The sequence below is a fragment of the Bos indicus x Bos taurus genome, chromosome 16 (assembly GCF_003369695.1).
Source record: "Bos indicus x Bos taurus breed Angus x Brahman F1 hybrid chromosome 16, Bos_hybrid_MaternalHap_v2.0, whole genome shotgun sequence".
NCBI classification, from domain to species: Eukaryota; Metazoa; Chordata; class Mammalia; order Artiodactyla; family Bovidae; genus Bos; species Bos indicus x Bos taurus.
In genome coordinates this window covers 37,580,477-37,608,142 of record NC_040091.1, presented here as the reverse complement: position 1 = coordinate 37,608,142, position 27,666 = coordinate 37,580,477, and the positions used below count along the sequence as shown (strand labels likewise).

Here is a 27,666-nt window from a genome sequence, read left to right as displayed (position 1 = left end):
CATGCTAATAATTTCAGTTAGATGCCCATATACAAAGTATGTATAATGCAGGCATGGGATTTGAACTTCTGCTGAGGTCCAAGTAATCTAGTCCAATATTAAGGTTTTCATCCCCACTATGCAGTATACTGCCCTCCATCTCTCACTGGTAAGGACCACATGACAGCCATCTGGGTTATTACAGCTGGTAAAAAAAGTTCCTTACTAGGATCCAGAAATAAATAAAAAGGAGCTAAACTTCCTGGTTGTGACCAAATTCAAACCAGAGACTTCAAGCTCTGATCCACATCCATTTCCCAAACCATTTAATGAGTCTATGAGTTATCAATATTTATTAAAAAAAAAATCACCAAAGCAATCTTTCACTTATTTAAGAAATTAAAGAATATGTGATTTTGTAATGGCCTGCAAAATATATTTTTCAGTAAATCCTTTGGGAGAGGAGTCTAAATTTTAAAAAGGACACACAAATAGGACTAATCTTTTGAAATTAGCAAAGCATATTATGTCTAAGAGCAATAGTAATTTCCAATTTCCTAAGCATAGACCAAAGCAATTCAGGCTAATTTCATAATGGGGAATTGAAAAGAAATTTCCAAATGCATTTATGGCATTTCTTTCAAGGAATTGATTTCAAACAGAAAGAATATTTAGGTAAGGTTTTTGCTTTAATTAGATCAAATTTGAAACTATCAGCATTTCACTAATGTTGCATTTCACATCAGAAACTCAGCATCAACTGGGAGATAATCTCTTATACTTAGTTTAAAACCTCTCTTTAAACTCTTAATTAACCTTAACAATAAAAAGGTAAACAGGAGCATAGTAAGTGGTTTGTAAATACTTCTTCCTCTGCTGCAATTGGCCAGAGAACACAGAGCCTTGACCTGTTTTCTAAGAGTACTCAGGCTTAGGTTCAAATAGACACTTTAGACTGATGACAATGCATTAGGCACGTGTGTTTCAGCTTCCCTCTGGCATTTGTCTGTTTTTTTCTGAACAGCATAATCAATGAAAGTTAAAAGCTTTCCAAGCAATTGAAATAATATTATGTTATTTGCTTCCTTCATATTTTCACCTTTTAAATATAAAAATTTAGTGAAAATTATACACTGCTTTCATATATATATTTCTTAAACCCACACAAACTAACCCCAAAAGAACTTCAAATAAGTTGACAAGAACTAGCAATAGAATAGGAAAGCATCTTGGATCATAAGACATTCCCACCTATTAATAAAGAACTATGGCCATTAGAGTGATCTGAATGATCTTGGGTTTTTTCCCTTCTCTCTCTGTCTCTCTCCTTCTTTTTCCCCTTCCTTACTTCTTTTCATTCCACATCAGTTTTATTGTGAAGTTTGCCTTTGGTCCTACACTTAGAGCCTTATGTGTTAAATTCCTACTTGAGCATAATCCAACCGATCTATCCAGTTTGGAAATGGAATAAAGTTTTGTTCCAGAATGATTGCAAGAGGGACTCTGGGCATAGCTTAATGATTTTTTCTTTTAGATTCTTCCCCATCTTTGAAACCTTTGCAAGAGTTCCTGAGTCCAAGAGGAGACTGCTGTTGGCCTGCCCCTCTCTCTTCTGCCCCAGACCCTGCTCCTGGGGCAACTAGTGATCTCCTGTGAAAATCTGGGGATGTCAGCAAGTTGAATGTCTCTGAAGAGGTTAACCCAATAAGAAATGTCAGCCAGCTGCACAAGCAGCTTTGAATGTGACCAACCGCTGAGAAATGTGTGGAGGTGGAGCAAGGGAGAGTGGGCCAGTCATTCACCTGTACGGAGAGGCCGTCCCCCAGGAGAGATAATCAGTGGGTCTTGGAGCAGGACGAGGTACGATGGGCTGCTCCACAGCAGTCACGTCTCCTGAGTAGGATTTGAGGAGGGAAGCATTTTTATTGGCCAGCATGGCTCTCTCATTCCTGCGGAATTTGGCTCTTCGGTTCTGAAACCACACCTGGAAGATTGTCAGAAGGAGAGAAGGGCATGAGGAGGGAGAGGAAAAACAAAGGAGAGGTTCCATGAATAAACTCCTGGTTGATTTTTACCATATAATACCTTCCCAAGGAAGATATAGACTAAGCATGGGATTCTTTCGAGAACAACAGAAAACATGCCATAATCCTTCCCCAGTGGGCCATGTACCAGGGCTATTAAGAACAAAGACTAAAAGGTGCTTCCAATGATCAAGCCACCAGATATGGGAACCCATTTGAACCCATGACGAGCCCATTTGACAGCAAATTGTGGATTATAATTCCTTTTGGAATTATAATAAAAAAGAAAAATCTCATCCAGACTTCTGCCACAGGTATAATGACGTTTTTAAAGTTTCTTCAAAGTTCTTCAAAGGGCAGAAACATCATCTGCTTTTATGACACTTGTTGGATATTTAAAGAAAATCTCCCATCTTCCCAGAAGTAGACCCTGCGTTAAGGATTTCAGAAGCAAATTGTTTATCTGGGAGGTGCAAGGAATAACCACAGAAGAGGGAGGAAGTAACAGAAGAAAAGCAGCCTCTAACTGGTGTGCTACTGAACCAGCTCTGTCTGTGGGAGCTTAGTCCTTGAGGGACCCTAAGGGTAACACAGGGCACACACCTCCCACTGGAGGGGTGAAAGAGTTGTGGATTCATACATTGGCTCCTGTCAGTCACTGGTTATTAGTGTTCCAACACTTCTGGCATGTCTCCTGAAGTTCTAGAAAGAAACTTGTAAAACAGAAATTCAGATACTGAAAGTTGGAAGCTGGTTGGAGTATATTTAATTGCAGGCTTCCAAGGAAATGGGCAGCACTGATACCATTGAGGACAGCTAATAAAAACTCTACCATTTATTAAGTGCTACTGCTGCTAAGTTGCTTCAGTTGTGTCTGACTCTGTGCGACCCCATAGACGGCAGCCCACCAGGCTCCCCCGTCCCTGGGATTCTCCAGGCAAGAACACTGGAGTGGGTTGCCGTTTCCTTCTCCAATGCATGCAAGTGAAAAGTGAAAGTGAAGTCGCTCAGTCGTGCCCGACTCTTAGCGACCCCATGGACTGCAGCCCACCAGGCTCCTCCATCCATGGGATTTTCCAGACAAGAGTACTGGAGTGGGGTGCCATTGCCTTCTCAGAAGTGCTACTAGGGCTAAGAATTTATACAAACATGTTACCTACATTTTTCATAGTTATGACAATTCCACAATTAGGTGTTATTATTTCTATTTCAGAGTTGAGAAAACCATCTCAATGAGATGGACTCTGTTGAAGTTCACAGAAGTAAAAAATGGCTGAGTTTTTGAGCTCAAGGACATCTGACTCATGATCTGACAACTCTTTTGTACTGCTGTGGAATTTTATTTCTTCATTTACTCATTCACAAAGTCTTTGTGGAGACTGCATTCTAGTTCCTGGCCTAAATACTGCGATGGAGAGATGAGACTTACTCTCTGCTCATAAGCAGCTCACAGTCTACTAAAAGAAGATAGACATGTAAATTTGAAAGACAGCAATGCAAGAATTTTAGGTACAGTTCTGGAAAGGCATGACAAGGTGTGGGAGAAAGAAATCCTACAGTGCAGAGTAGGACAATTTTACAGCGCTAGCTGGCAACATTCACATAGAGTACCACGTGATTGGTGCCCCATGGAAGGCCAGGGCGCAAATCAGTAGAGGAAGAATCTTTTCTGGCTTCAGCTCTTTTGTTTCTAAGGTGTCCTTCACATTCCTATTAGAGTTATCATTTTAAATGCAGATATAATTATATTAGTGCTTCTCTTTAGCTTTCTATCATCCACTGACTCTGTCACCCACAGCATAAAATCAAAATGTTTTATCAAACATATCAAAGATAATATCTTATCTTTATTCTAGAACAAAGACTGTTCAAGAATTAGCTCATTGTCCATTGATTCAGCCACATTCTGTATCACTTGGCCCTCATGCACTGGTGCTTCATCATTTCAGATCTTACTCTGGGGTTAAGACTCCCAAATGCATTTGGCTATTTTCCCACCTATATGTATTCATACCCAATGTTCTCTCTGTCTGCAGTATTCTCCCCTTTTATCCAGGTGCCAAAGACATGGGTGTTTTTTTTAAGATTTAACTTGAACATCATCTTCTTTGTGAAATGTTAGAGTGGAAGGAACGTGACTTTAAAATCTACCAGAGTTAAAGAAAAATACTGGCTCCATGACTTAAAGATTTGTGCTTGGATAGTTATATATGTCTCTGATCCTTTGTCTCACAATCAAGTAAAGATGATAATACCAACTCACAGGTTGTTGTGAGACTTGGCATAGAATGACTACTCAACGTTCATATATTTTCTTTTTCCCCAGGCAGATTTAATCATTCCTTCCTCTGATCTATCACTAGTTCTTGAACATTCCTTTAGTGTAGGAATCATCTTATGCTCTGATAACAGTATGATCTGCACATTTGTCTTCTTTGCTCCCAGTCTGGAACATCTTTGAGGAAAGAGCCAGTGTTTATTATTTATCCCCAGCAAACCCAAACCAGTTCCAAGAGAATAACAGATGCTTGATAAATATTTGAAAGAAAAAAAAGACAGGGAAAAAATGAGATTGTAAAGATGATAAGATATGGCTTCCATCCAAGAGAACTTCACAGTCTAGCTGGGGAAGTTGGCCTGCATACAACTCAATACAATATATGTCACATTGTGATAAAGGCCATAAATATAAAGAAGGCCAGATTCAGAGGCAGTGGTTCAGACTGGCAAAGGGTAAGTCTTCACAGAGGAAGAATAAAGTCACAAAGGGAGAACTCTGTCCTGCTTACATGGGAAATGTTCACAATTCTAAAAGACTTTAGAACATAGTAGGATGGAAAAGGAAGAAGATAAAACAGTTTCAACATATAAGAAAGTCATTTGCTTATTGTGATGGGACCAATTTAGCTCCCTAATCCAAAATTGCTCTTACACCTTTTTTTGTTAATTCCCAGCATTGCCCTGTTCAGGTTCCCTTATTTAAAATTCAAATCGCCATAGCAAAAGTGGTACTTTCAGGCATTGTGAGTTATTGATCTAAAATTATTTATTATGCCACTGTAGGCCAAGCCTGGGGCATAAAAAATATGGGTTTTGGAGGAGAGAAGAAAGGATTTAAGAGTAGAAACAGGGAGCGTGTTTGGAGATCTGTGGTGAGCAGCATGGGGGAAGAGGGTGTGGGAAGGCAGACCTCAGAGTTGTGCTTTGGACAGCAGGATAGAGAGAGCACAACTGAGTCTGTGCCTGTGGACCACTCTCATCTGAGCCCCGAGAGACTCCCACATAGTAATATCAGCATCCTCACATCTGCCTTCTCTTAACCTATCCTTGTGGGTACCACAGCGCCCAGGCAACTTACTCCTTTTGTCAAAGACATTTTTTTCTCTCCTGGGGAGGACTTCTGGGTGAAATCCCCATTTCACAGGGACAATGCCTGCACACTGTCTTCAGGCTGAGGCAACCTCTCAGACCCTCTCCCTCAACTCAACAAATATCTCTCACAGTATAGGGTTCTCCATACAGTTCCTAGCCTCCACACCCGTCCACACCCTAGCCCAAGTCCCCCATCAAGAGAGTTATCGTTTGCAGAAAGAAATCCTTCAAGCCCAGGGCCTACCCCAGTGGTTCAGGGATGAAGATTCCACCTACCAAAGTAGGAGACAGGGGTTTGATCTGTGGTCCAGGAAGATCCTACATGCTGCAGAGCAACTAAGCCCATGCACCGCAACTATTGAGTCTGTGCTCTAGAGCCCATGCTCCCCAACAAGAAAAGCCACCGCAATGAAAAACCCATGCACTGCTATGAAGAGTAGGCCCCCGCTCTCTGCAACTAGAGAAAAGCCCGCACAGCAATGAAGATGCAGCAGAACCAAAAGTAAATACATTTTTAAAAAAAGTATTTTTCAAGAAGAAATTCTTCAATCTCAGACTGGACACAGATTTACAAACAATAATTTATTAGGGAAGACAAGCCTACCTCTAGCAATATGGAAGAAAATCAAATCTGGACTCTGAGCAGAGATAGCAAAACACTGCTTGAAAAAGCATGTAGCCAGAGGACCTGTATTTATGTATTTATTTAAAACCTACTGTAATGCTTAAAAACATGAACTCTAGATCTGCATATGTGTCTTCAAATTCTAGTTCAGCCCCTTCCTAGCTGTGTCACATGATACACAATCCTTTAACTTCTGAGTCTCAGTTTCCGTATCTGTCAGATGAATAATATTATCCACCTCACTGAATTGGGGTGAGGATTAGACAGATTAGTTATGTAACTAAGGACACTGTTTGGCATATAAGGGCTCAACTCATATTAGTTATTATTATCATCATTATTATTTCTAATCACAGATTGTATTATTTCTAGATGCCTGGCTTGTAGTTGATGAGCCATGGCATTAATATTTGAAAGAATTACTATTCTCTCTTCACCTTGTTTTACATACACTTACCCATCTTTACTTCACAGAAACACAAAATCACCTACTTAAATGTGCTCTTAATGCAGTTTCTAAGTTCAAGATCTTTGATGTGTTCATTCCCCACTGCCATCCATGTCCATCACTATAAATATGTTTCTTGGAGATTTGGACATTCCCAAAGTCTGGGGAAGAAAACTGAGGTAGGGGACAGAGAGTTCATCTCTTTGAGCACCTGACTGCTCAAGTTGAAAGCTGGGGCAAGGTGGTGGGGAAGGTGCAGAGTCAAATGCGCTGATGGACAATGTTTATAACATGAATCTGGAAAGGCGGGAAACAATGAGAGGAGTGAGACCGCTAGCAAGGCATATTCTGCCCTACTGAAAGGCCTTCACTTTGATTTTTTAAAATATGCTTCTACCAAAAGAAACACAGTCAAAAACTGATTCTGTCCTCATGCTGCCCATTTATAATCTTTCTTACTATCAGCTCTGGTCTGAAATCTACAAGTGGTGTTTTTCAACAGTCTTCAGAGATGTGCCCTTGAGGTGGGGAGTACTCTGGTTACCTGCACTCTGGCCTCAGTGAGGTTCACCCGGCGGGCAAGGTCTTCTCGCACAAACGCATCTGGGTAGTGTGTCCGCTCAAAGACACGCTCCAAAGCCTGCAGCTGACTGCTGTTGAAGGTTGTCCTGTTCCTCCGCTGCTTTCTCTTCTTCTTTTCCTCTGAGTTCAGTTGATCATCTGGAATACAAGAAATTGATGATAAAGGAGCTAAAGTCATGTCAGAGGTCTGGTTTATACCTCTTCACTGTGTATCCACAGTGAAACTGTTTCCTTGGCTCCCATGCTCATCAAAGTGCTAGGGCCAAATGCCACTTTCCAGGTGCAAATACAGGTTTTGGTGCCCTCAAGTTCATACACCAAGAACCCACAGCAGTTCTGATGTTTGTTTGTTGCTTCTAAATTTTCAACCAGACCTGAACTGTCAGAGAGATCTTTTCATATGCTCCTTGAAGCCTGTTTTGTCAAAGAGGGCTAAAGAAATATTTCACTCCTCTCTATATTCTCTGGACATCTCCAGAGATGGGGAAAGGAGAAGAGATTGCCTTGGACTTCATTTGTCTTAGGTAATGCTATGTTCATTCACACAGTTTCATAACCGAGGAGCCGAACAATTCCCTGGTTATGTCACCTCAACAAACCCACATCAACACAAATGCAGTTATAAAGGAAAAGCCATATTCAAACAGATAAGAAGGATTTCTGTTTTTCCCATGCATCTTCCTGGAAAAAGAAAATAATCCCTCACTGTTTGTTCAAGGCTCCATGCTGTTGCTGAGTCAGGCATCAAGGGCATCAGCTTAGATCAGGGCTAGTGCTACAACACCTACCCACCCCAGCTGACGCTGACCTTGAACTCACCAAGAACTCAAGAACAGTCCTGAAAGACCTCTGAACCAGTTTCACCCCAAATTTGAGTTCTAGGGCTTTGAAGTCTTAGGAACCTTTGGAGAATCATGTCCTCAAGTTTTTAGCCATCAAGATTCCTCCTTGATTTTCTCGGAGTTACCCCAAAGGCACCATGGCCAGTTGGTCCAGCCTGCCCAGGGCTGTGAGAGAGTAGTGTGCTCCTGTCCGGCTGCCCTCCCTCGGTTCAGCAGGAGCGTTGGACTTGTGGAGCTGAGCAGGATACCAGCTGTGCTAACATCACTGTCTTAGCCCTCACCCTCATACTCAAGGCACCACAGAGCCCCTGAAGTACTCAGAGATTTACAGCTCGAGTTGCTCAGGCCCAAGTCACATACTCAGCCTGATGAACCAGACTCACACTTCCAATCGCTTTCCCCACTCATCTCGAAGGAAAATACAAGGAGTGAAAGTGAGGATGGAGGGAAAGAGAGCATGGCCACTTGTTCCACATTCAATGGAAGTAGCTCTCAAGTCACTTTTTTTTGACATGTAAATTCTCCTGAGGGCTTCCCAGGTGGCACAGTGATAAAGAACCCACCTGCATGGGTTCGATCCCTGGGTTGGGAAGACCTCCTGGAGAAGGAAATGGCAACCCACTCCAGTATTCCTGCCTGGGAAATTCCATGGACAGAGGAGGCTGGAAGGCTAGAGTCCATAGGATCACAAAGACTCAGACATGACTGAGCCACTGAACAACAACAGAAGTCTCCTGACCCTCTGTAACTATGAAAACACAAACACTCAAGAAAACTACTAGTGTGAATCCTGATGTCCCAGGAGGAATGATCCACACCTGAGCTATAGTATCATTCCTGTAGACTGGGGGCATGTTTCAGAGTTGGGTGGGGATTCAGAGTACAGCTTAAATCTAGGAGCTCCCAGCCCAGATCTCTCAGTGCCTACCTGAGGCCTCCAAGACTTCTGCTGAGAGCCCACCTTCTCCACGAGTGCTCCTTCACCAGTGATGCCCTTGGAGCTCAGAACAGAGACTGCTCGTTCCCTCCTGAGAGGTAGAGCACCCGTATACAGTCAGTGCTTGCTGAATTTGTGTCCAGGGAAAATGTGAAACTTTCCCTGTCTTGAGGAAACTGTTTCTGTAGGAAAAAAACCATATGATCTCAACCCCGTTCCCCCATTCTGTGTCTAAGAAGCTGCTGACATTCATTCTTTCATCAATATGGTTGTCTTCAGAATTGACCACCTCTCTGGTTCTTTCCATGGTGGTGCCTCAACCAGGAGCCCTGCTTTGAAGGCGCTTCTGTGACACTCTCAATAAGAAAGAAGGTCAGATCAGTGGTATCTTGAGAATGAAGCCAGTTTGATTATCATGATTTCTGGGAGTGACTGAACAACAGCAGCAACAACAATCAAAGCCTGGAATATTTCAACAACACCCTTGATTTTACCACCATTTAGCTATTAGAAAAATTACTTTACAACAATGTCAACACTACAATTCAAACACCTAGGATCATACATCTTTCGGTTGTTGCCTTGCATTTGTATTCTCCTTCATGTTTGAATATATGGAGGCATTCCTGTTGCTCCCATTCTCTTTCCAAATCTTTTTGTTTACAGTTCTACATGTCTTGCGCTTCAGGCTTCTCTCTCTCTCGGTCATTCATGCCTTTATGACAGCACCACAACTGCGTTTCATGTTCCTGTTAAACAGAAGTCTGAAAAAATCTCTAACTTCCATACCAACCCCAGACTGAGACCAATGATCAGACCCTGGGCCATTTTAATCATGTAAAGGAAATTTCTTATTAATCCAATCCCATGATTTGCTTTCTTTCCTCAGAGGAACTGTTTTCACAGGTATAACCACAAATTCTAAATCCTTTATGCTGTTTGGGAAGCCCATTTCTTCTTGTACTGCCAAACTGTAATGGAGAACAAGAAGGTTTTATGTTTTGTTCTTAGTGCTACAACCTGCTACAGAATCTCTCAGTAGTTCTTTGAAATCTTCCACTGTTCACTCAAATTCCACTGACTGTCCACCATAAACCACCGACTCCCCTGACGTGGGGGTAAGGGAAATGGAGAATTATAGTTTATGACAGAGAATAAATAGCTATGATGACCTGAAAGGATTCCAGCAGAAGTTTCCCAGTGAATGTCCTTGTTGTTTTTAACAAATGAAAACACCAGTCCAGATCATGTTGAAGGTGAGAAAAGACACACAAATGACAGGGGTCCACAGAGTGTGGCTCTGGTAAACATCCTCCAGAGCACAAGTGTAATATAATAGGAAGAGACAGTGAGGGGCCAGCAGACACCACTCAAGCGGCAGCCCTGGGCTTGTCTGTCTTTGCTCACTAATCACGAACTACGAGCTCCCTGTTTTCCCCCAGGAACACAGAACAGGATCCCGTACAGTCTCATCAGCGGCTTGAAAGGAAATGTGGACAAAATAGAGCACATTTACAAATGTGAGACATTTGAAACACCTGCGATAAAGACTTAGAATATAAACTCTGGTTGAATATAGGGGAGAGAAACTAGTGTATTTTTATTATTGCTGGAATATTATCTTTCTCGTAAAAACAGCTACTATAAAAGGTCAGTTTAGAAGGATGCTGTTCAAGGATACTGACAGCCAACTGGACATCAGGAAATGGCTAATTCTTTGGAATTCTGGAAGGGGCTTCCCTGGTGGCTCATATGGTAAAGAGTCTGCCTGCAGTGTGGGAGACTACGGTTCGATCCCTGGATTGGGAAGATCCCCTGGAGAAGGAAATGGTAACCCACTCCAGTATTCTTGCCTGGAAAATCCCATGGACAGAGGAACTTGGCAGGCTACAGTCCATGAGTCAGACATGACTGAGCAACTTCACACACTTGGAATTCTGGAACAGGTAGGATTCACCAAAGCGCAGAATAACCACAGGGTGGTGGTGGTTGTTGAGTCGCTCAGTCGCGTCTGACTCTGTCACGACCCCACAGACTATAGCCCATGAGGCTCCTCTGTCCATAGGTTTTCACAGGCAAGAATGCTGGAATGGGTTACCATTTCCTTTCCCAGGGGATCTTCCTGACCTTCGGATCAAACTTGTGTCTCCTGCATTGACAGATTCTTTACCACTGGGCCACCAGGGTATATGGATACATATTTATCAAAATTATGTTTCAAATCCAAGGTGTTTACAGATTTTATGGAAGATTATGTTATGATTGTGTAAATTTCAAGAACGTAGTTATTCTCATGCTTTCCAACAAAAACAAGCAAAAAAAAAAATAAGATCACCTGTTTATCTTATTAACAGGTGAATTTTCACTTGATTCATGAGTCATAAAATATTGGCACCACATAAAACCAGAGAAATTATGTAATTCAACCCTCTTATTTTATAGATGAGGTCAGTGAGGGCTAGAAGAATGAAGTGATTTGCCTCAAATCACAATACAAGCTGAAACGGAGCCAGAGCTAGAAGCCAGGACTTCTTTTTTTTTTTTTTTTATTTAAGTATACTTGATTTACAATGTTGTGTTATTTTCAGGTATATCACAAAGTGATTCAAATATATATATCCAAATATATATCCATATATATCCATATGTATATGAATTTTCTATATATATATTATTTTATATATAGTATGTATTTTATATAATATTTTCTATATATAATATACAATATTGTATATGTGTGATATATACTATTTTATATATTACATAGTATCTTATATATGCAATATATATAGTATATGTACAATATGTACAAAAGAATATATACATAATTGTTCAGATTCTTTTCCCTTATAGGTTATTACGAAATATGAGTATCATTTTCTGTGCTATGCAGTGGGTCCTTGTAGGTTATCCATTCTATATATAGTAGTGTGGAAGCCAGGACTTCTATTTCCACCTTACTTTTTAAGTGCAAATGACAATAGACGCCCCACGCAGGAGTGAGACAATTAAGTCAGAGATATAAGTAAAAAAACACTACCCCAGGAAAACTCTGTATCAGTAAAAAGGTTTATCCATACTAGTCATATAAAGAGGGTCTCAGGAAGGGGGTCCATGTGTTCTACATGTTATTTCTGCCAGAAAAGCCATTAAAAAAAATGCAACAATTCTCATGTAGGACAGCTACTTTGATCGAGATGTTCTTGGATTTCCATTTCAAAGGCCTCTGTAAGTCCTTGCTTCACCAGTTAAGCATGTGCAGGGTTACTTTCACACAGCAGTAAACCCTCATCTTCTGTCTTCTCCCCACATTCATATTAGCATTTCTCTTTCTTTCCTTTTAGGACACAGTGCAAAATCTGTTTCCATGACACACTTTAATTCTACTTTCTCTATAAAATTTGCTGATACCTCCAATCCATATTGATTCCTTCATATCTAAATTCCTATACATATTTTAGTGTATAATCAAATATTTTTTAAAAGTATGATTCATTTCTTTCTATGCAAATGTTTTATCACCTCAATGCACTCAGGTATTTCTATAAAAAAGACATAAGGTCTTTTGATAAATTAAGTGACAATAAAATTTGAAAGAGTATTGTGGCATAGAAGTAATTTCAGAAAATTAGAACCTTGGTGATTTGTGGGTGTGTTTGTCACTCAGTCATGTCTGACTCTTTCTGACCCCATGGACCCCATGTAGTCTGCCAGGTTCCTCTGTCCATGGAATTCTCCAGACAAGAATATTGGAGTGGGCTGCCATTCCCTTCTCCAGGGGATCTTCCCAACCCAGGGATCAAACCTGGGTCCCCTGCACTGCAGGCAGATTCTTTACTATCGGAGCCACCAGGACCCACCCTGGTGATTTAACTAAAGTTTAAGAGGATGAATCATGTCTGAATTCCAATTAGTCTTTTTAATAGCATATAGCAAATAATTAGGTTAACATTATCTTTTTGTCCCTGGTAAAATTATTTACCTGTGGAGGAAGAAAACATTCTTTTACCATGTTTCTCTTTTAAATAGCTTCATCATCAGATTTAGAGATGGGAGAGAGCTTCTGACTCTTCCCTAAATGAAGGAGCTAGTCCTTCATTTTTATTTCCTACAAGATAAGTAGATCTAAGATAATGAATAATTGAAACAAACAGGAGGAAGAGTCTTAAAGAGAATGGAGTTTCCAGTGGAATAGGATGTTAGAATACTTATCAAGCTCCTCTTTAGAAACGAAAGCTCTAAATTCTAGTGAGGAGATGCCTCAGGCTTTCATGGAGAAGTTAGAGAGAACAATAGCTCCGTTCTTGACTCTAGCTTGAAATTCACTCAGAACTTGACTTGGGACTGCTGAAGTTACACTGAAGGGAGGGTGGAGAAGACAGGGAGGAGTGCCAGCCTCAAGCCTGAGGACCAGACAGCAGACAGAGATCCCTCCTCACTAAGGCTTTGTACTCCCCACTTGGGCTCCAGTTAACTCCCAAAGACCCTGACCCTCTCCCGCTCTGTATCTTGTGGGAGACTCGAGATTCCAAATCGGTCAGCCAAATGTAATTTAAAGGTACAGCAAAAACATATTTTAGGGATAAAATCTGAAGAAAAAAATGTGTTTCGTATGCCTGAGTCACATCCATTTGAGAAGAAATCTGATGCAAGAAGATAAAATGCCAGCTTCAGTAGCAGAAACCAACCACCACATCAAAGCCTGTCATCTGTCTTTTGGTTGAAAACATGGCAAGCAAGCAGATCTACAGAGGAGCCCGCTGATCATTTTATGGGCATTGAAGAATGTTTTCAAAGGAACTTATATTGCACAACAACTACTTACTTTAATGGGATTTGTGTGGTTCAGGCCCTGTAACCTTTGGAAAATTGAAGGGAAGTATAATTGTAAAAGCCACTAAAAACTGTTTAGCTTTTATTGCAAGGCTTATGAAAAGCAGTGAGATACAGCTGTGGCATTCATTTGCGTTTCTTTGGTTACACTAAGCTCCAATTCTAATTAGGACAGCATCCTTTTAATAAGTGCTCTGATAAATGGCACATAGGTCCTTCACTGGGATGACTGTAGACTGAGTTTAGCACATCCCAGTGACCAAAGCCAAGTTCAGTAGCACATCCAGATCTCAGCAGCATACGCAGGATCTTCCACCACTCAATGCCAGCAACTGTCAACAGGGACCAGGATTTTTAGCACAAGGAACTCCACTCCAATGGAGTGGAATGAAACAACACTGCCAATGGTAGATGGCAGCCTGGATGGGACGCGAGTTTGGGGAAGAATGGATACATGTATATGTATGGCCAAGTCCCTTTGCTGTTCACCTGAAACTATCACGATGTTATTAGTCAGCTCTACCTCAATGCCATCTGAGCTACCAAGGAAGCCCCACTGAAGACAGAAAGAGAAGAGAGAGACAGAGGAGGAGATGGTTGGATGGCATCACCAATGCAATGGAATTAACTTGGGCAAACTCTGGGAGATGGTGGGGGACAGGGAGGCCTGGCATGGTGCGGTCCATGGGATCATGAAGAGTCGGGCACGACTTGGCTACTGAACAACAACAAAACCCCAATACAAGATACAAAGGAGAGTGACCAGGTTTCAGGCAATACAAATGTCCAACTGTACAGCTGTGATTCATCTTATGGTGAATTATCACATCTCAGCTGCCAGAACCTGAACTTTGCATGATGATCGTTGACGAGTACAGTTTTTCCTTTATCATCAACTTGGTATACACGTGGTTTACTTTTAGTCAAGTATGAGTCATAAACCTTAGATTGTAGGATTAAAACACCTTAAATATTTGGAGAGTAAATGTTCTTTGCAGAAGAAAATGTTTTAGAAATGTGTGAAATAACATTATTTTGAATGGGTTTCACCCAAAATATGGATCAGTGACTCTGTGTAAAGCTGTAGTGGTTTCATGCAGATTCAGGTAAAAGTTGAAAGCTCTTTGAGTATAGCCAAGTCTCATTTGAAATAGAAAACACTGGCAAATATGAGGCATCATAATAGTGTGTACTGCTCTTCACTTCATCTTATATATTTTCTTTTACCTCTGTAGGAAATCCATTTCCATAGAGTCAAAAATACCAACACAATCCACATCACCTTATCTACTTTAACTGTCTTAAGACATTTTTCTGAAAGGACAGCTGACCAGAATCTTGAGGATATCTGGTGAAAAGCAAATCTTCCCATGTGGCCCTACTGGGACTATGTTGATAATTTCCCCCATGCTGTCATTTTCCATGTTACTCTGGGTCTATTTTAGACTGTAATTTCAGAGTACAAAGTTTATGTATTTAATTGAAGCTCTTTCCAATGCTCAGTTCAATTCAGTTCAGTTGCTCAGTCGTGTCTAACTCTTTGCAATCCCATGAACTGCAGCATGCCAGGCCTCCCTGTCCATCACCAACTCCCAGAGTTCACCCAAACCCATGTCCATTGAGTCGGTGATGCCATCCAGCCATCTCATCCTCTGTCGTCCCCTTCTCCTCCTGCCCCCAATCCCTCCCAGCATCAGAGTCTTTTCCAACGAGTCAACTCTTCACATGAGGTGGCCAAAGTACTGGAGTTTCAGCTTTAGCACCATTCCTTCCAAAGAACACCCAGGACTGATCTCCTTTAGAACGGATTCAGTGAATACAAAGTAGTAATCAGATATAAATTATTCATACATTAGAACTATTATCTTAGGAGTACACAATAATATTGGCTTGGCCAAAAAGTTCATTCAGATTTTCCCAGCTGATGTTATAGAAAGCATGAACTTTTTGGCTAACTCAGTACCTTCTCTTTGATAAAGACATAAAATTCTGGCTTCAGATATGTAAACTACTCCCAATTTCTCTATGGATGAATCACTTATTTACCCATTTTTCAATTCATTTCTGGATGTCAAGAAAAGTGGGAAATGAGAGTGTTTTAGTGAGAAGCAACTACACTATAATCGGGAGAGTACAGCGGAATAGAGAAGCGAGGTCACTGGCTTGGCAATCAGAATGACCTGTGTTCTCTAGTAGGCCCTGCTACTTCATCAGCTGTGTGGACTTGGGTAAGACACTTTACTTCTCTGAGCCTCAATATTCAAAACAATAAAATGGAAGAAAGACTATGTACTTCCTAGGGTCATTTGAAAATTCAACAAACACAGAGCAGGCAGACAGACTGACACATAGCAGTCAATCTGTAAGTGGTGGATTTTACAGCAACCACGGCTGCTGTGATTTTTCCTTGGAGAGGGACTAGTCAAAATCACTGCTGTTCTTCCTTTTTTATTCTGTTTTTTTCTTCTATTCACTGCTTGCTGGTATCTAAGTGCTCACTAAGAGCTCTATCACAGCCTAACAGGGGAGATGGTGAGAAAAACATTCAAATATGTTGCTATGGCTTAGTTAGGTTTGATGGGGGAGCATCGTTGAAATCTAGGGAGGCTGAAAAATGAGTAAAAACTTTGTAAATTAAAAAGAACTGAAACATGACCATCAACTCAAAATTGTACAAGGAAATCATGCATTGAAGTTTGTCCCGAAAGCCCCATTTGGATCTCTTTGCTTACTGCTAATCAATTTCCTGGCTCTCTAACAAGGCAATTTTCCTTTCTCAATACAAATTTTGAAAAGAAACATTCAGAAAGCAGGCAGATTCCAACACTCAAAGACAGGTAAGCAACCTACTCCTTTAACAAGTCATCTCACTGAAAATGAGTGAAAAAGAAAGAGACAGGAAGAAGGAAGACAGCCAAGAGCTAAACCCAGGCTATGAAAATTCAATGATTCCTCAGGCTGTTTGCCTTGGGTTGACTAATTTGGTTGCCACATGTCTAAAAACACAAAAGTTGGGTCATATTACTCAATATTTATTCAGTGACTTTTTTTTTCTAAATGTCTGAGCGCCTTGATGAATTCCAAAAGGATACAAAGAAACCAAGGAAAGCAAAGTTCTGGGAAAGGAGTGAGTTCTGACTGAGATTTTAAAAGCTTTCTAAAATTGCAATATTCCAGGTGTGTGGTCCCCTTGGAAGCGTGGGGCATTTGAGTAGGATTACAAACAAAGCTCCAGAGGAGTCATAAGCCACTGCCTTCTTTGGGTAGCATTTTTCCTTTGTAGTAAGGCTTGTTGTCATTTTGTAAAAGACACAACATCAATCTCAACATTAGCTGTAGAAACTGGTGTCTTTATGGGAGGCAACTGCCATGAGTCATTTTTTTTTAATGATTCATTTTTGGGGGGTAAAAATTTTTAATGTACTGAAGGAAAATGGTAAAAAAAAAAATAGGTTTCTTTAAAAATATATAAAGCTAGAGGCAGGTAGCAATGAAGGAGATATACATAAGTAGGAAGTCAGCTCAGCTCTTGAAAGGACAGTACTGGTAGAACAAGATTCTTTTATTTGGATAAAACAAAAGACAATTATGAGGCATTTGAACACTTAAGAGTAGAAGCATGACTTCTATTTCCTTATGTTTTTCATCTCAAGTTAAAAGGACAGATGCCTAGAGCAGAGAAAGCCACTGAAAACAGAGAATTAGTTTTTCCTCACAATAAAGATGGAGCCAAGGATAATTCCGTAACACTGTCTACAGTAGGTGAAGCAGGCTAAAGAGGAAATTAAAGCCCTTCTCAGGTATTACTCTGGTCTCTGACATCAAACTAATTCAGTTCAGTTCAGTCGCTCAGTCGTGTCCGACTCTTTGCGACCCCATGAACCACAGCATGGCAGGCCTCCCTGTCCATCACCAACTCCCGGAGTCCACCCAACCCATGTCCATCGAGTCGGTGATGCCATCCAACCGTCTCATCCTCTGTCGTTCCCTTCTCCTCCTGCCCTCAATCTTTCCCAGCATCAGGGTCTTTTCAAATGAGTCAGCTCTTTGCATCAGGTGGCCAAAGTATTGGAGTTTCAGCTTCAACATCAGTCCTTCCAATGAACACCCAGGACTGATCTCCTTTAGGATGGGCTGGTTGGATCTCCTTGCAGTCCAAGGGACTCTCAAGAGTCTTCTCCAACACCACAGTCCAAAAGCATCAATTCTTCAGCGCTGAGCTTTCTTTATAGTCCAACTCTCACATCCATACATGACCACAGGAAAAACCATAGCCTTGACTACATGGACCTTTGTTGGCAAAGTAATGTCTCTGCTTTTGAATATGCTATCTAGGTTGGTCATAACTTACCTTCCAAGGACTAAGCGTCTTTTAATTTCATGGCTGCAGTCACCATCTGCAGTGATTTTGGAGCCCAGAAAAATAAAGTCTGACACTGTTTCCACTGTTTCGCCATCTATTTCCCGTGAAGTAATGGGACCAGATGCCATGATCTTAGTTTTCTGAATGCTGGGCTTTAAGCCAACTTTTTCACTCTCCACTTTTACTTTCATCAAGAGGCTCTTTAGTTCCTCTTCACTTTCTGCCATAAGGGTGGTGTCATCTGCATATCTGAGGTTATTAATATTTCTCCCAGCAATCTTGATTCCAGCTTGTGCTTCCTCCAGCCCAGTGTTTCTCATGATGTACTCTGCATATAAGTTAAATAAGCAGGGTGACAATATACAGCTTTGACGAACTCCTTTTCCTATTTGGAACCAGTCTGTTGTTCCATGTCCAGTTCTAACTGTTGCTTCCTGACCTGCATACAGGTTTCTCAAGAGGCAGGTCAGGTGGTCTGGTATTCCCATCTCTTTCAGAATTTTCCACAGTTTATTGTGATCCACACAGTCAAAGGCTTTGGTGCAGTCAATAAAGCAGAAATAGATGTTTTTCTGGAACTCTCTTGCTTTTTGATGATCCACTGGATGTTGGCAATTTGATTTCTGATTCCTCTGCCTTTTCTAAAACCAGTTTGAACATCTGGAAGTTCACAGTTCATGTATTGCTGAAGTCTGGCTTGAAGAATCTTGAGCATTACTTTGCCAGCGTGTGAGATGAGTGCAATTGTGCAGTAGTTTGAGCATTCTTTGGCATTGCCTTTCTTTGGGATTGGAATCAACACTGACCTTTTCCAGTCCTGTAGCCATTGCTGAGTTTTCCAAATTTGCTGGCATAATGAGTGCAGCACTTTCACAGCATAATCTTTCAGTATTTGAAATAGCTCAACTGGAATTCCATCACCTCCACTAGCTTTGTTTGTAGTGATGCTTCCTAAGGCCCACTTGACTTCACATTCCAGGATGTCTGGCTCTAGGTGAGTGATCACACCATCATGATTATTTGGGTCATGAAGATCATTTCTGTACAGTTCTTCTGTGTATTCTTGCCACCTCTTCTTAATATCTTCTGCTTCTGTTAGGTCTCTACCAATTCTGTCCTCTATTGAACTGAATAGAACTAAATTGAATAAAGACTAAAATTTGCCAAAACGGTCAACATGATAAGATTGATATTTTTAAACAATGTTTAAGAGAAGGGAATTTAAAATTCTCTTTAAAGAATTATACCTGTGGCGGATTCATTTTGATATTTGGCAAAACTAATACAAGTATGTAAAGTTTAAAAATAAAATAAAATTAGAAAAAATAAAATAAAATAAAATAAAAAGCTAAAAAAAAAAAAAAGCCAAAGTGTAACCAGTGATTTAAAGTTGGACATTTTTTGAGAACTCTACCACACTATAACATCTCTAGGTTTCAACATTTTTGTCTGTAAAATGAGTTGCTTTAAGATATAAGCAATACATTTTTTAAAATTATAACAACTAGGTGTACACATTTCCTCCTATTTTGCTTTAAATTCTGTTATGAAACAATTGTGGAAATTGACAGTTGGGGCTTTAGGTTAGCAATCAGGAGGCTCAGATCCTAACTCAATAGGATTACTGACCAAATCTCTGATGTTAGGCTTCAGTGTCCTTACTGGAAAAATTATAGGTTGGACTTGGTAACAAAGATCTCTTTCAAATCCAGAATTGTGGGTTTTTAGAATTGCTTTCAAATTATCAGCATCTAGCCCAATAGAAAATTTTTAACAATTGCCTGTTTCAGGCAATGACTGAATCGTGTTCTTTTGTTTTTGTTATGCTTTTGGTTTGGTTTTGTTCTTGTCTTTGTTTTGGAAAATCTTTCACTAGACGATGCACTGGATGAAGACTGTTCTGTTATTACTCATTCCTGGAGGAAGCTGAGGTGATTGACCTGTTCCTCCATGCTCAGAGTACTCTGCAGAGATAGGTCTTCAAGTTGAAATTAACGTGAATCTTTATTTTAAAAAAAATTAGTTCACCCATTAAGTATAGTCTAGGGAAAGAGAAAATTTAAGAGGTTTCTAATAGCTCAGTTGGTAAAGAAGTGAAAGTCACTCGGTCATGTCTGACTCTTGTGACCCCATGGACAGTAGCCTCCGAGGCTCCTTTGTCCATGGGATTCTCCAGGCAAGAATACAGGAATGGGTTGAATCCGCCTGCAATGCAGGAGACCCCGGTTTGATTCCTGGGTCAGGAAGATCCCCTGGAGAAGGGATAGGCTACCACTCCAGTATTCCTGGGCTTCCCTTGTGGCTCAGCTGGTAAAGAATCTGCCTGCAATGTGGGAGACGAAGGTTCGATCCCTGGGTTGGAAAGATTCCCTGGAGAAGGGAAAGGCTACCCACTCCAATATTCTGGCCTGGAAAATTCCTTGGGGTTGCAAAGAGTCGGACACAACTGAGTGACTTTCACAAAGAAGCAGTTATTTTAACATCAGGTGGTGCTAGTGGTAAAGAATCCACTTGCCAATGCAGCAGATGTGAGAGATGCGAGTTCAGTCTCTGGGTCCAGAAGATCCCCTGGCCATGGCAACTCACCCCAGTACTCTTACTTGGAGAATCCCATTGACAGAGGAGCCAGGTGGGCTACAGTCCACCTGTATAGGTTTGCAAAGAGTCAGATACAACTGAAGCAAAGGGGGAAAAAAAAAAAAAAACAGAAATGAGAATAACGCCATTTCTATTGCTACTTCTCCTAGTTTTGACCACCTAACCACGGGTTGGGTGACAGCAGACTTACTGAAACACTGTCTACGTCAACCACTTCAGACCAATCCCCAAATTGGTGCCGCTGAGAACAATCACACCTATTCTTGACCTACACATCCTCTCACTATCAACATCTTCATTCATTCAAACAAACATTAAGTATCTACTACACACCAGGCAAGCGGATGCTCTGAGAAATAGAGAGATATTATACATAGTCCACCTTCAAGGAACTTTATAATTTATTTGGGAAATGAGGCCACAGGTCCTTGAAATATAAAGTAATAACAGAGAAGAGATATTCCAGTAGATGTGGTGGCCATCAGAGCCATTAACGAGTGAAGGATAACGGAGACACAGAAGTGGGTGGTGAGAAGACAGTTAGCATGAGCCTCTCTCTGTCATGTGTGAGTTCAGCAACACTTCCTCAGCTGCATTATGATGTGTCCCTCCATTCACCCCATTCCAACTGTGCAACTGATGATGTGACAAATCACACCTTCCTCATTTTTCATTCATGTTCTTCTTTGATCTTGTATGTCTTTGCCTAACCACACATTCTAGGCCTTTCCCTATATCCACTGACTCTTTATACTGATGTCTCCTTCTCCTCCTCCACGTCTCCATTAACCTGTCAGCTCTTCATAGAGACCTTCTCTGATCACCAAGCAGAAGTAACCTTGGTGTAACTATTGCCCTTCCAACATCTGAATGAACCATCTGCTTTGTAACTTGTGACAATTTGTAATTATTGTTGTTGGTTGGCTCACACACTAGAATATGAGCTTCAAGGGGGCAGGAACCTTTTCTGACTTTTAACTGTAGTATCCCACCCTCTAGCATTAGTGCCTGATATACTTTAGGCTCTTTTCTTTGAATGACTGAATGAATATATGTTAACTGTGCTTGGTGAAAATGCCTATTCCGTACACCTCGTTGATTCACACTCAGCCATCAAACCTGACAGCCCTTTCAGGGATGAGCTTCTATAAAGTCTTGGCACACAAACTTTCCTGTTATGAAGGGTTACTGCATTCTCTACAAGGCATGTAAATTCCAGAGGCATGTGTTATCTGGGGCTTTCATGCACTTTCTTTGTATATGACTCCCCATGAGTAATTATCTCTCTAGTTAGAAGAAAGCCTTGAGGCAGGTAAGTATGTAGAACAGAGCTCTATACTTCTCAATAGCACTCATTAAATGTTTGACCTTGGTGATGATGACACATATAGAATTATTGAACATTTTAGTTCTGACCTGATCTAGTTATATCTGTTCTAAAAATACATGTTTGGCTTTAGGTTGGATTCTCTTCTAATTAGTCATTTCTAGTCACTGTGTTTCTGTTCCCTTTCACTGGTAAAGGAGCTTGGGAAAAAGCATGACTAATTCATTCTCCAACATACAAGAACATTACTGTCTGTCAGCCACACCTAAACCTTAATTATATGGTGATTTCCTCTCTAAGGATATGTGACTTTTAACTAGTAAGGAAGCCGATGCACTAAGGTCATCTGAGAGAAAAAAAGATTTTGGGCAAAGCACTCAAAAATCCATGAGGGATAATCTTATTCCACTGAATCATGTCCCCTGCTGTTGAACAGCCCTAAAGAACTCCTTGTTAATAGGTGATTCTGTCTGCCTGGAGTGGAAATCTATGAGTAATCTCTATGTCACTGTGACTCATGTCATAGCCACCACTTCCAACTCCCCATCATGTGAGGGTTGGCAAGAAGACTTTATACTGCTTAACTAATAACAGGAAGAAGCCAGGAGAGAGGAAAGACCTAATAACAAGTTTTATTGATTAAAAAGAAGATAGTTAGAAATGGAGGATGACCAAGGGTAAGAACAGTGGCTTTTTAGTCACCACCTAAATCACTCTCTTCCTTGACAGCTGTTTCCAGTGTGCCTTTAATGCAATACAGCCGTTCTTCCTTCCACATCCTTGAGTTTTTTTTTTAAAGATTTCTCTACCTTGAGGTTTTTCTTCTTCCCCAGCTTTTAAGTTACTTTCAAGAAAGGACTTCATAGCAATATGCTGAACCAAGAAGAAAGACAAACCAGGACAAACTAGAGTTGAATTCCACTACAAAACCATTCTTTAGTCACTGATAGAACTTTCATTTGCTGACTTTCTTCTTTCCCCTCTATTCTTCTGCAATTCTAAGTAAAATAGTGTAGGATTTGACAATGTGGTTAGCTTACTGAAAGGTAGAACCTTTAAAACAAAGTATCTCTGAAATAAAATGGAAGATTTTATGAACTCAGGTGAATCACACACATACACACACACACACAAAAACCAAACCATAATATGGATTAGGTATGTAGGTAGGAGAAGAGATTTTGGGGGAAAAAAGTTATGTTTGCTATAAATTGGTTAAAGAAAGTATGCATATGGAGTGCAGGTGAGACCGTCCTAAATTGCAGCTTTACATTTTTGAAATCTAGCCAAAGAGGGAGTTACCTATAAGGAAATCAGGTCCCTTTCTGGCTATTCAGTTGTGCTTTGCAGACCCGCTGGTAGTCTTCTTCACTTTATTCTATTTGGTTGTTTTCATACTAAGATTTTCCAGAATTAGTGGTCATACTTCCCTTGAAAACATCATTAAATTTCTTTCTTTACTAATGATCTGTCAATCTGGGAGTAAAGCTGCTTGGCTGGAGGATTATCATGATTTTTCTCTCCTGAAGATGTCCAGTTTTAGCACCAGCCTCAGCACTTTCCAAAAGCTGAACGGGCACTAACTTTGTTGGCCACTAAGCCTAGGGGGTCACCAAGTGGCATCGGTAGAGTTAAGTTTTTGACTAGAGAGAGTCTATTTGTATATCAAAGTTTATCTCTAATTAATCATAGCACCAGATCAGATTTTCACAATAGTGATTTTATACCCTTTCCTAGCAATCCGATGCTCATGTCTTTTAATAGAATTTTATTATAAAGACAATTTTATATAATTGGCAGGGGTGGGGTGGGGAGGTACGCCAGTGGGTAAAAGTCAGATAACCTGGGTTCCTGACCTGTCTGGTTCTAAAAATTCATGTGATTTTTTTTTTTCCTAGTCATGTGATCTTAAGGATGTACCTTTGCCAAGCTTGGTTTCCATCTCTACTGTTATCAAATAGGGCATGTCATTAGACTTTTAAATATCTTTTCCTGATTTTAAATTATAAATGCTTCTTCAAATAGTTGACCAGTGAAAAAATCTGTGCCCTCAGAGAGGTATATAGTAAAGAATAATATATTTGTTTCCTAATTATCTCAAATTTGGAAATCTATAATTATATAATCCCATGGATACACATTTTTGTGGTCAAATCTGTAGTATTCTCGATGCTTTAAATAACATTACTGATGATCTTTGTGGATGTTTTTATTTCAACATTGCATAGATGCTCATTTTCTTTTAGATAAACTTTAAAGAAAATGTTTAGATTTAGCAGGTATTCAGACTCAGACATGACTGAATGACTAACACACACACACACACATACACAAACAATTGAAAAGAAAGTAAAGATGAAAAAACATTTTATAAAGTTCCGAAATTTTAAAATAATCTGATATTTAGAGGTGGGGGACATATTTTATAAAACGTCTGTGTGTATATGCATGTGTGTGGGCCTGTGTGTGTCTGTATAAGTGTGTGTATGACTCAGAGAATCCTGGGTTGAACTGCAACAGTGCTATATACACGAGAACCAGAAGCAGATCCAATTGCCCACAGTGGAAAGGACCAATTCTTGGCATTGTGAAAGATGTTACTTGTTTGGGCTTTCCACATAGCCCACGGAAACTGCAAAGACCGATCATTATTACTTAATCTCATGCCAGCTATATCTGGTAACTCACTTTGACATATTAGTTTCTAGGTAGGAGCTCCCAGACAATGGCTCGTGTAATATCAGTGCCAGCTGGACTCAGCTGTAAACAACAACAACAAAATCTTAAATAGATATTTCAGATGTTTAAAATTTAAATAGACCAAGACAGAGTGTATAAAGCTCCAAGTAAGTCAATTGCCAAGTTGTGCTGGTCGGTACAACTAAGTGCTGTATCAATGTGCTTAGTCACTCAGTTGTGTCTGACTCTTTGCAACCCCGTGGACTGTAGCCCACATCTGCCAAGGGAGTGGGTTGCCATTCCCTTCTCCAGCAGATCTTTCTGACCCAGGGATTGAACCAAGGTCTCCTGCATTGCAGGCAGATTCTTTACCGTCTGATAGTCTTAAATTGTTGCATAACGTAGACACAGAGGAAGGAAAGTGACATAAAAGGAGTAGGAGTGCATTAAAGATGAATCACTAAGGAGGCTTTTAATTAAACTTGGAGACTTTATATATTGACACTATCCCACCAGGACCCAAGTAACATGCAAACCTTTAGAACCATTTGCAGTATATGTTTCAAAGTCCAGACCAAAGCAACTAGGTAGGTTTTATGGGTCCCTCTAGAAAAGCAGTTTCTTGTCAGGGCTGGAAAAATAATGTTACAATGGATCCAGTAACAACAGAATTTAGGCCTGTTAGTTGCATTGCAAGTTGATGCCTCTTCCAAAAGGAGAGAATCCAAAAAAACAATTTATTCCCCAGGCTAAGAGAATAACTCTGACATTTAGGATTAAGAAGAGTTTGGTGTGTAGTCTGTCACACACAAGGTGCAGATCTGTTGGGGCAAATCTGTCTACCATTTTATTTGTTTCAACAAAGACTATCACGATGGCGAGTTTCTCCAGGATCATCCGTTGTGGGGGCTCAGGACAGGAGACAGGAAGACGTATGTCACTGGTTCTCCCAAGTCTAGTTTGCTTTGCAAGGTTCCTCTAAGCATACAGAACAGCTGAGAAGGCAAGTTTGCAAAGAGTCCTATACAATGACTGCAGTGACCATTGACCAATAAATCAATTCCATCTTTGTACCCTACTTAACCTTTGGATATGATGAATATTTGGAGAGTGTTTTTTGTGGTCTCAAGCCAGAAGTTAACCACAGCCTAGAGATTTTTAAACCTCAGGAAAAGAACTAGAAATCTGTGTCTCCCACTTTATTCTCAGTGCAGTTGGAGAGCACAGAATTCCATTAGAGAGAGACAATGTAATTGTGTTCATAACTTCTGAGGGTTGAGAGGCTGCATTTATATGGTGTCTTTCGTCCAAAGATCATAAAGCACCTCACATATGTTATTTCATTTATATTCCAAATGTCTTTATGGTATAAGAAATGAGAAGAGTACTTAATACAATTTTAAGGAAAAATATATATTGATAATTTAATACAGTTCAGCAAAACTAAGTAACATTAATTTAATATACAAGGGAAACCAATGTTTGTTGGCATTCAGAATTTTAAATGGACAGTGGATAAATTCATTATTTTTATCTTTAATGAAAAATTTTATTTTACTTGTCCCAACTCTTCTTGATCACATCAATTGTTCTCTTTTCTTAACTCTAATTGCTTTAAGTGCTTGGTTCACACAATTTAACACATTGTTACACAGCGTACCATTGTCTCAATAGCTACTCAAAGGGAGAGACTGGCGTGTATTGGAAATGACACTAACAAGAAGATGGAGCCTTGAGTGCCCATCCCGTCTGCCCCTCACTATCATTCAACAAATTAACATCCTTCCTATGCTCCAGTTTCTTTACTAACAAATGAAAAAATCTTAATGGATTGTTGTGAGATTCAAAGAAGATGGTTTTCATCTTTAAAATACTATGCATATAAATAAGACACTATTATTGTAAACTCTGTGAAGGCAGAGACAATGTTTTGTACCTTTCTTATCTATTTTCCAGGATCTGGTGTGATGTTGCATTAAGATGATTTCCCAAGTACTTAACTAATATTTCTCAATTACAAAGTTACTGAGTACTTACTATTTTCCAAGAATCATTCTTCAGAACTTTATATGGACTATTTTATATTTCATTAAGAGGTCATATTATTATTATCCTCATATTGCAGATGAAGAAACCTAGGCTGAGAGGGATTGAGCAGCCTGACCAGGGGCACAGAGCTGACACTTGACCCTTGGCAGTTTGACTACAGAGCCTAAGTTTAAAAATGCTTTACTCTGCTTGTCTTTCAAAGAACTGTCATTCTTTCCTCAAAGAATGCAGAGATTATGAAACTTCCTTCCTAAAGCTATCAAAAGACAGAAGAACCTTTTAAGAAGTACACAGAAATTTGTGGGCATGTGTTGGGTATAATTTTAACTGAGAATTTGAAATACATAAATATACCGACTTCTTCATATATATGATTGGGTTGCAATTGTATGATTTGTATAAGAGGTGTTTCATTCAGAGAAATACTTCTGAGCATTTGATTTGGCAAAATATTAAATGCTGAAGTTATAGCCTACAAGATATTTCTATTCTTCTCCTGATCATCTAGTTACAAATTCTTCCCAGAATTATGGGAGGATAAATCCAATTATGTACAAGACCAATGGGAACAAGATAATTGCATAGATCTAGTACCCATCCATTACACTCAGCATCATCAATCACTGAACTGCCACAACCTCAGCTTTCTGGAATCCCCAGTTGTTTGAAATACTCTGCTATTGCCATTTATGGAAGAACCATATTATACTGTCTTTGTCTTGAGTGCTATCAAAATAAAATTAAAAAATTAAGTGTTTATCCTTGAAAGGGTGTGATAGAACAATGGAAAACATGAGAAAAAAATCAAAATTTGACATATGAACATAGACATCAGAACCTCAATCAAAGGATCTGGTTAGCCCCACTAAGAAATTAATTTGGGTAGTTCTCTTTTTAGTTTTTTTGTGATGGAAATTACATTTGTGAGCAGAAATGTGTGCCTGCTTTCCCCTCACATGCACCTCACACACATGCCAACTCCACAGGGGGGAATCTGACAAATGTGCA

The 27,666-nt window shown here is 40.0% G+C and overlaps 1 protein-coding gene across 3 annotated transcripts in view; it reads right to left on the bottom strand.

Moving 5' to 3' along the window:
* PRRX1 (paired related homeobox 1) overlaps positions 1-27,666 on the bottom strand; it is an 85,829-nt gene that overhangs the window by 18,600 nt on the left and 39,563 nt on the right. For all 3 annotated transcript variants that reach the window (XM_027564777.1, XM_027564776.1, XM_027564775.1), the window contains exons 2-3: positions 6,993-7,168; positions 1,782-1,963 (exon numbers count right to left, since the gene is read on the bottom strand). In XM_027564777.1, coding sequence (XP_027420578.1) covers positions 1,782-1,963; positions 6,993-7,168 — 358 coding nt within the window. The remainder of the gene's footprint in view (positions 1-1,781; positions 1,964-6,992; positions 7,169-27,666) is intronic.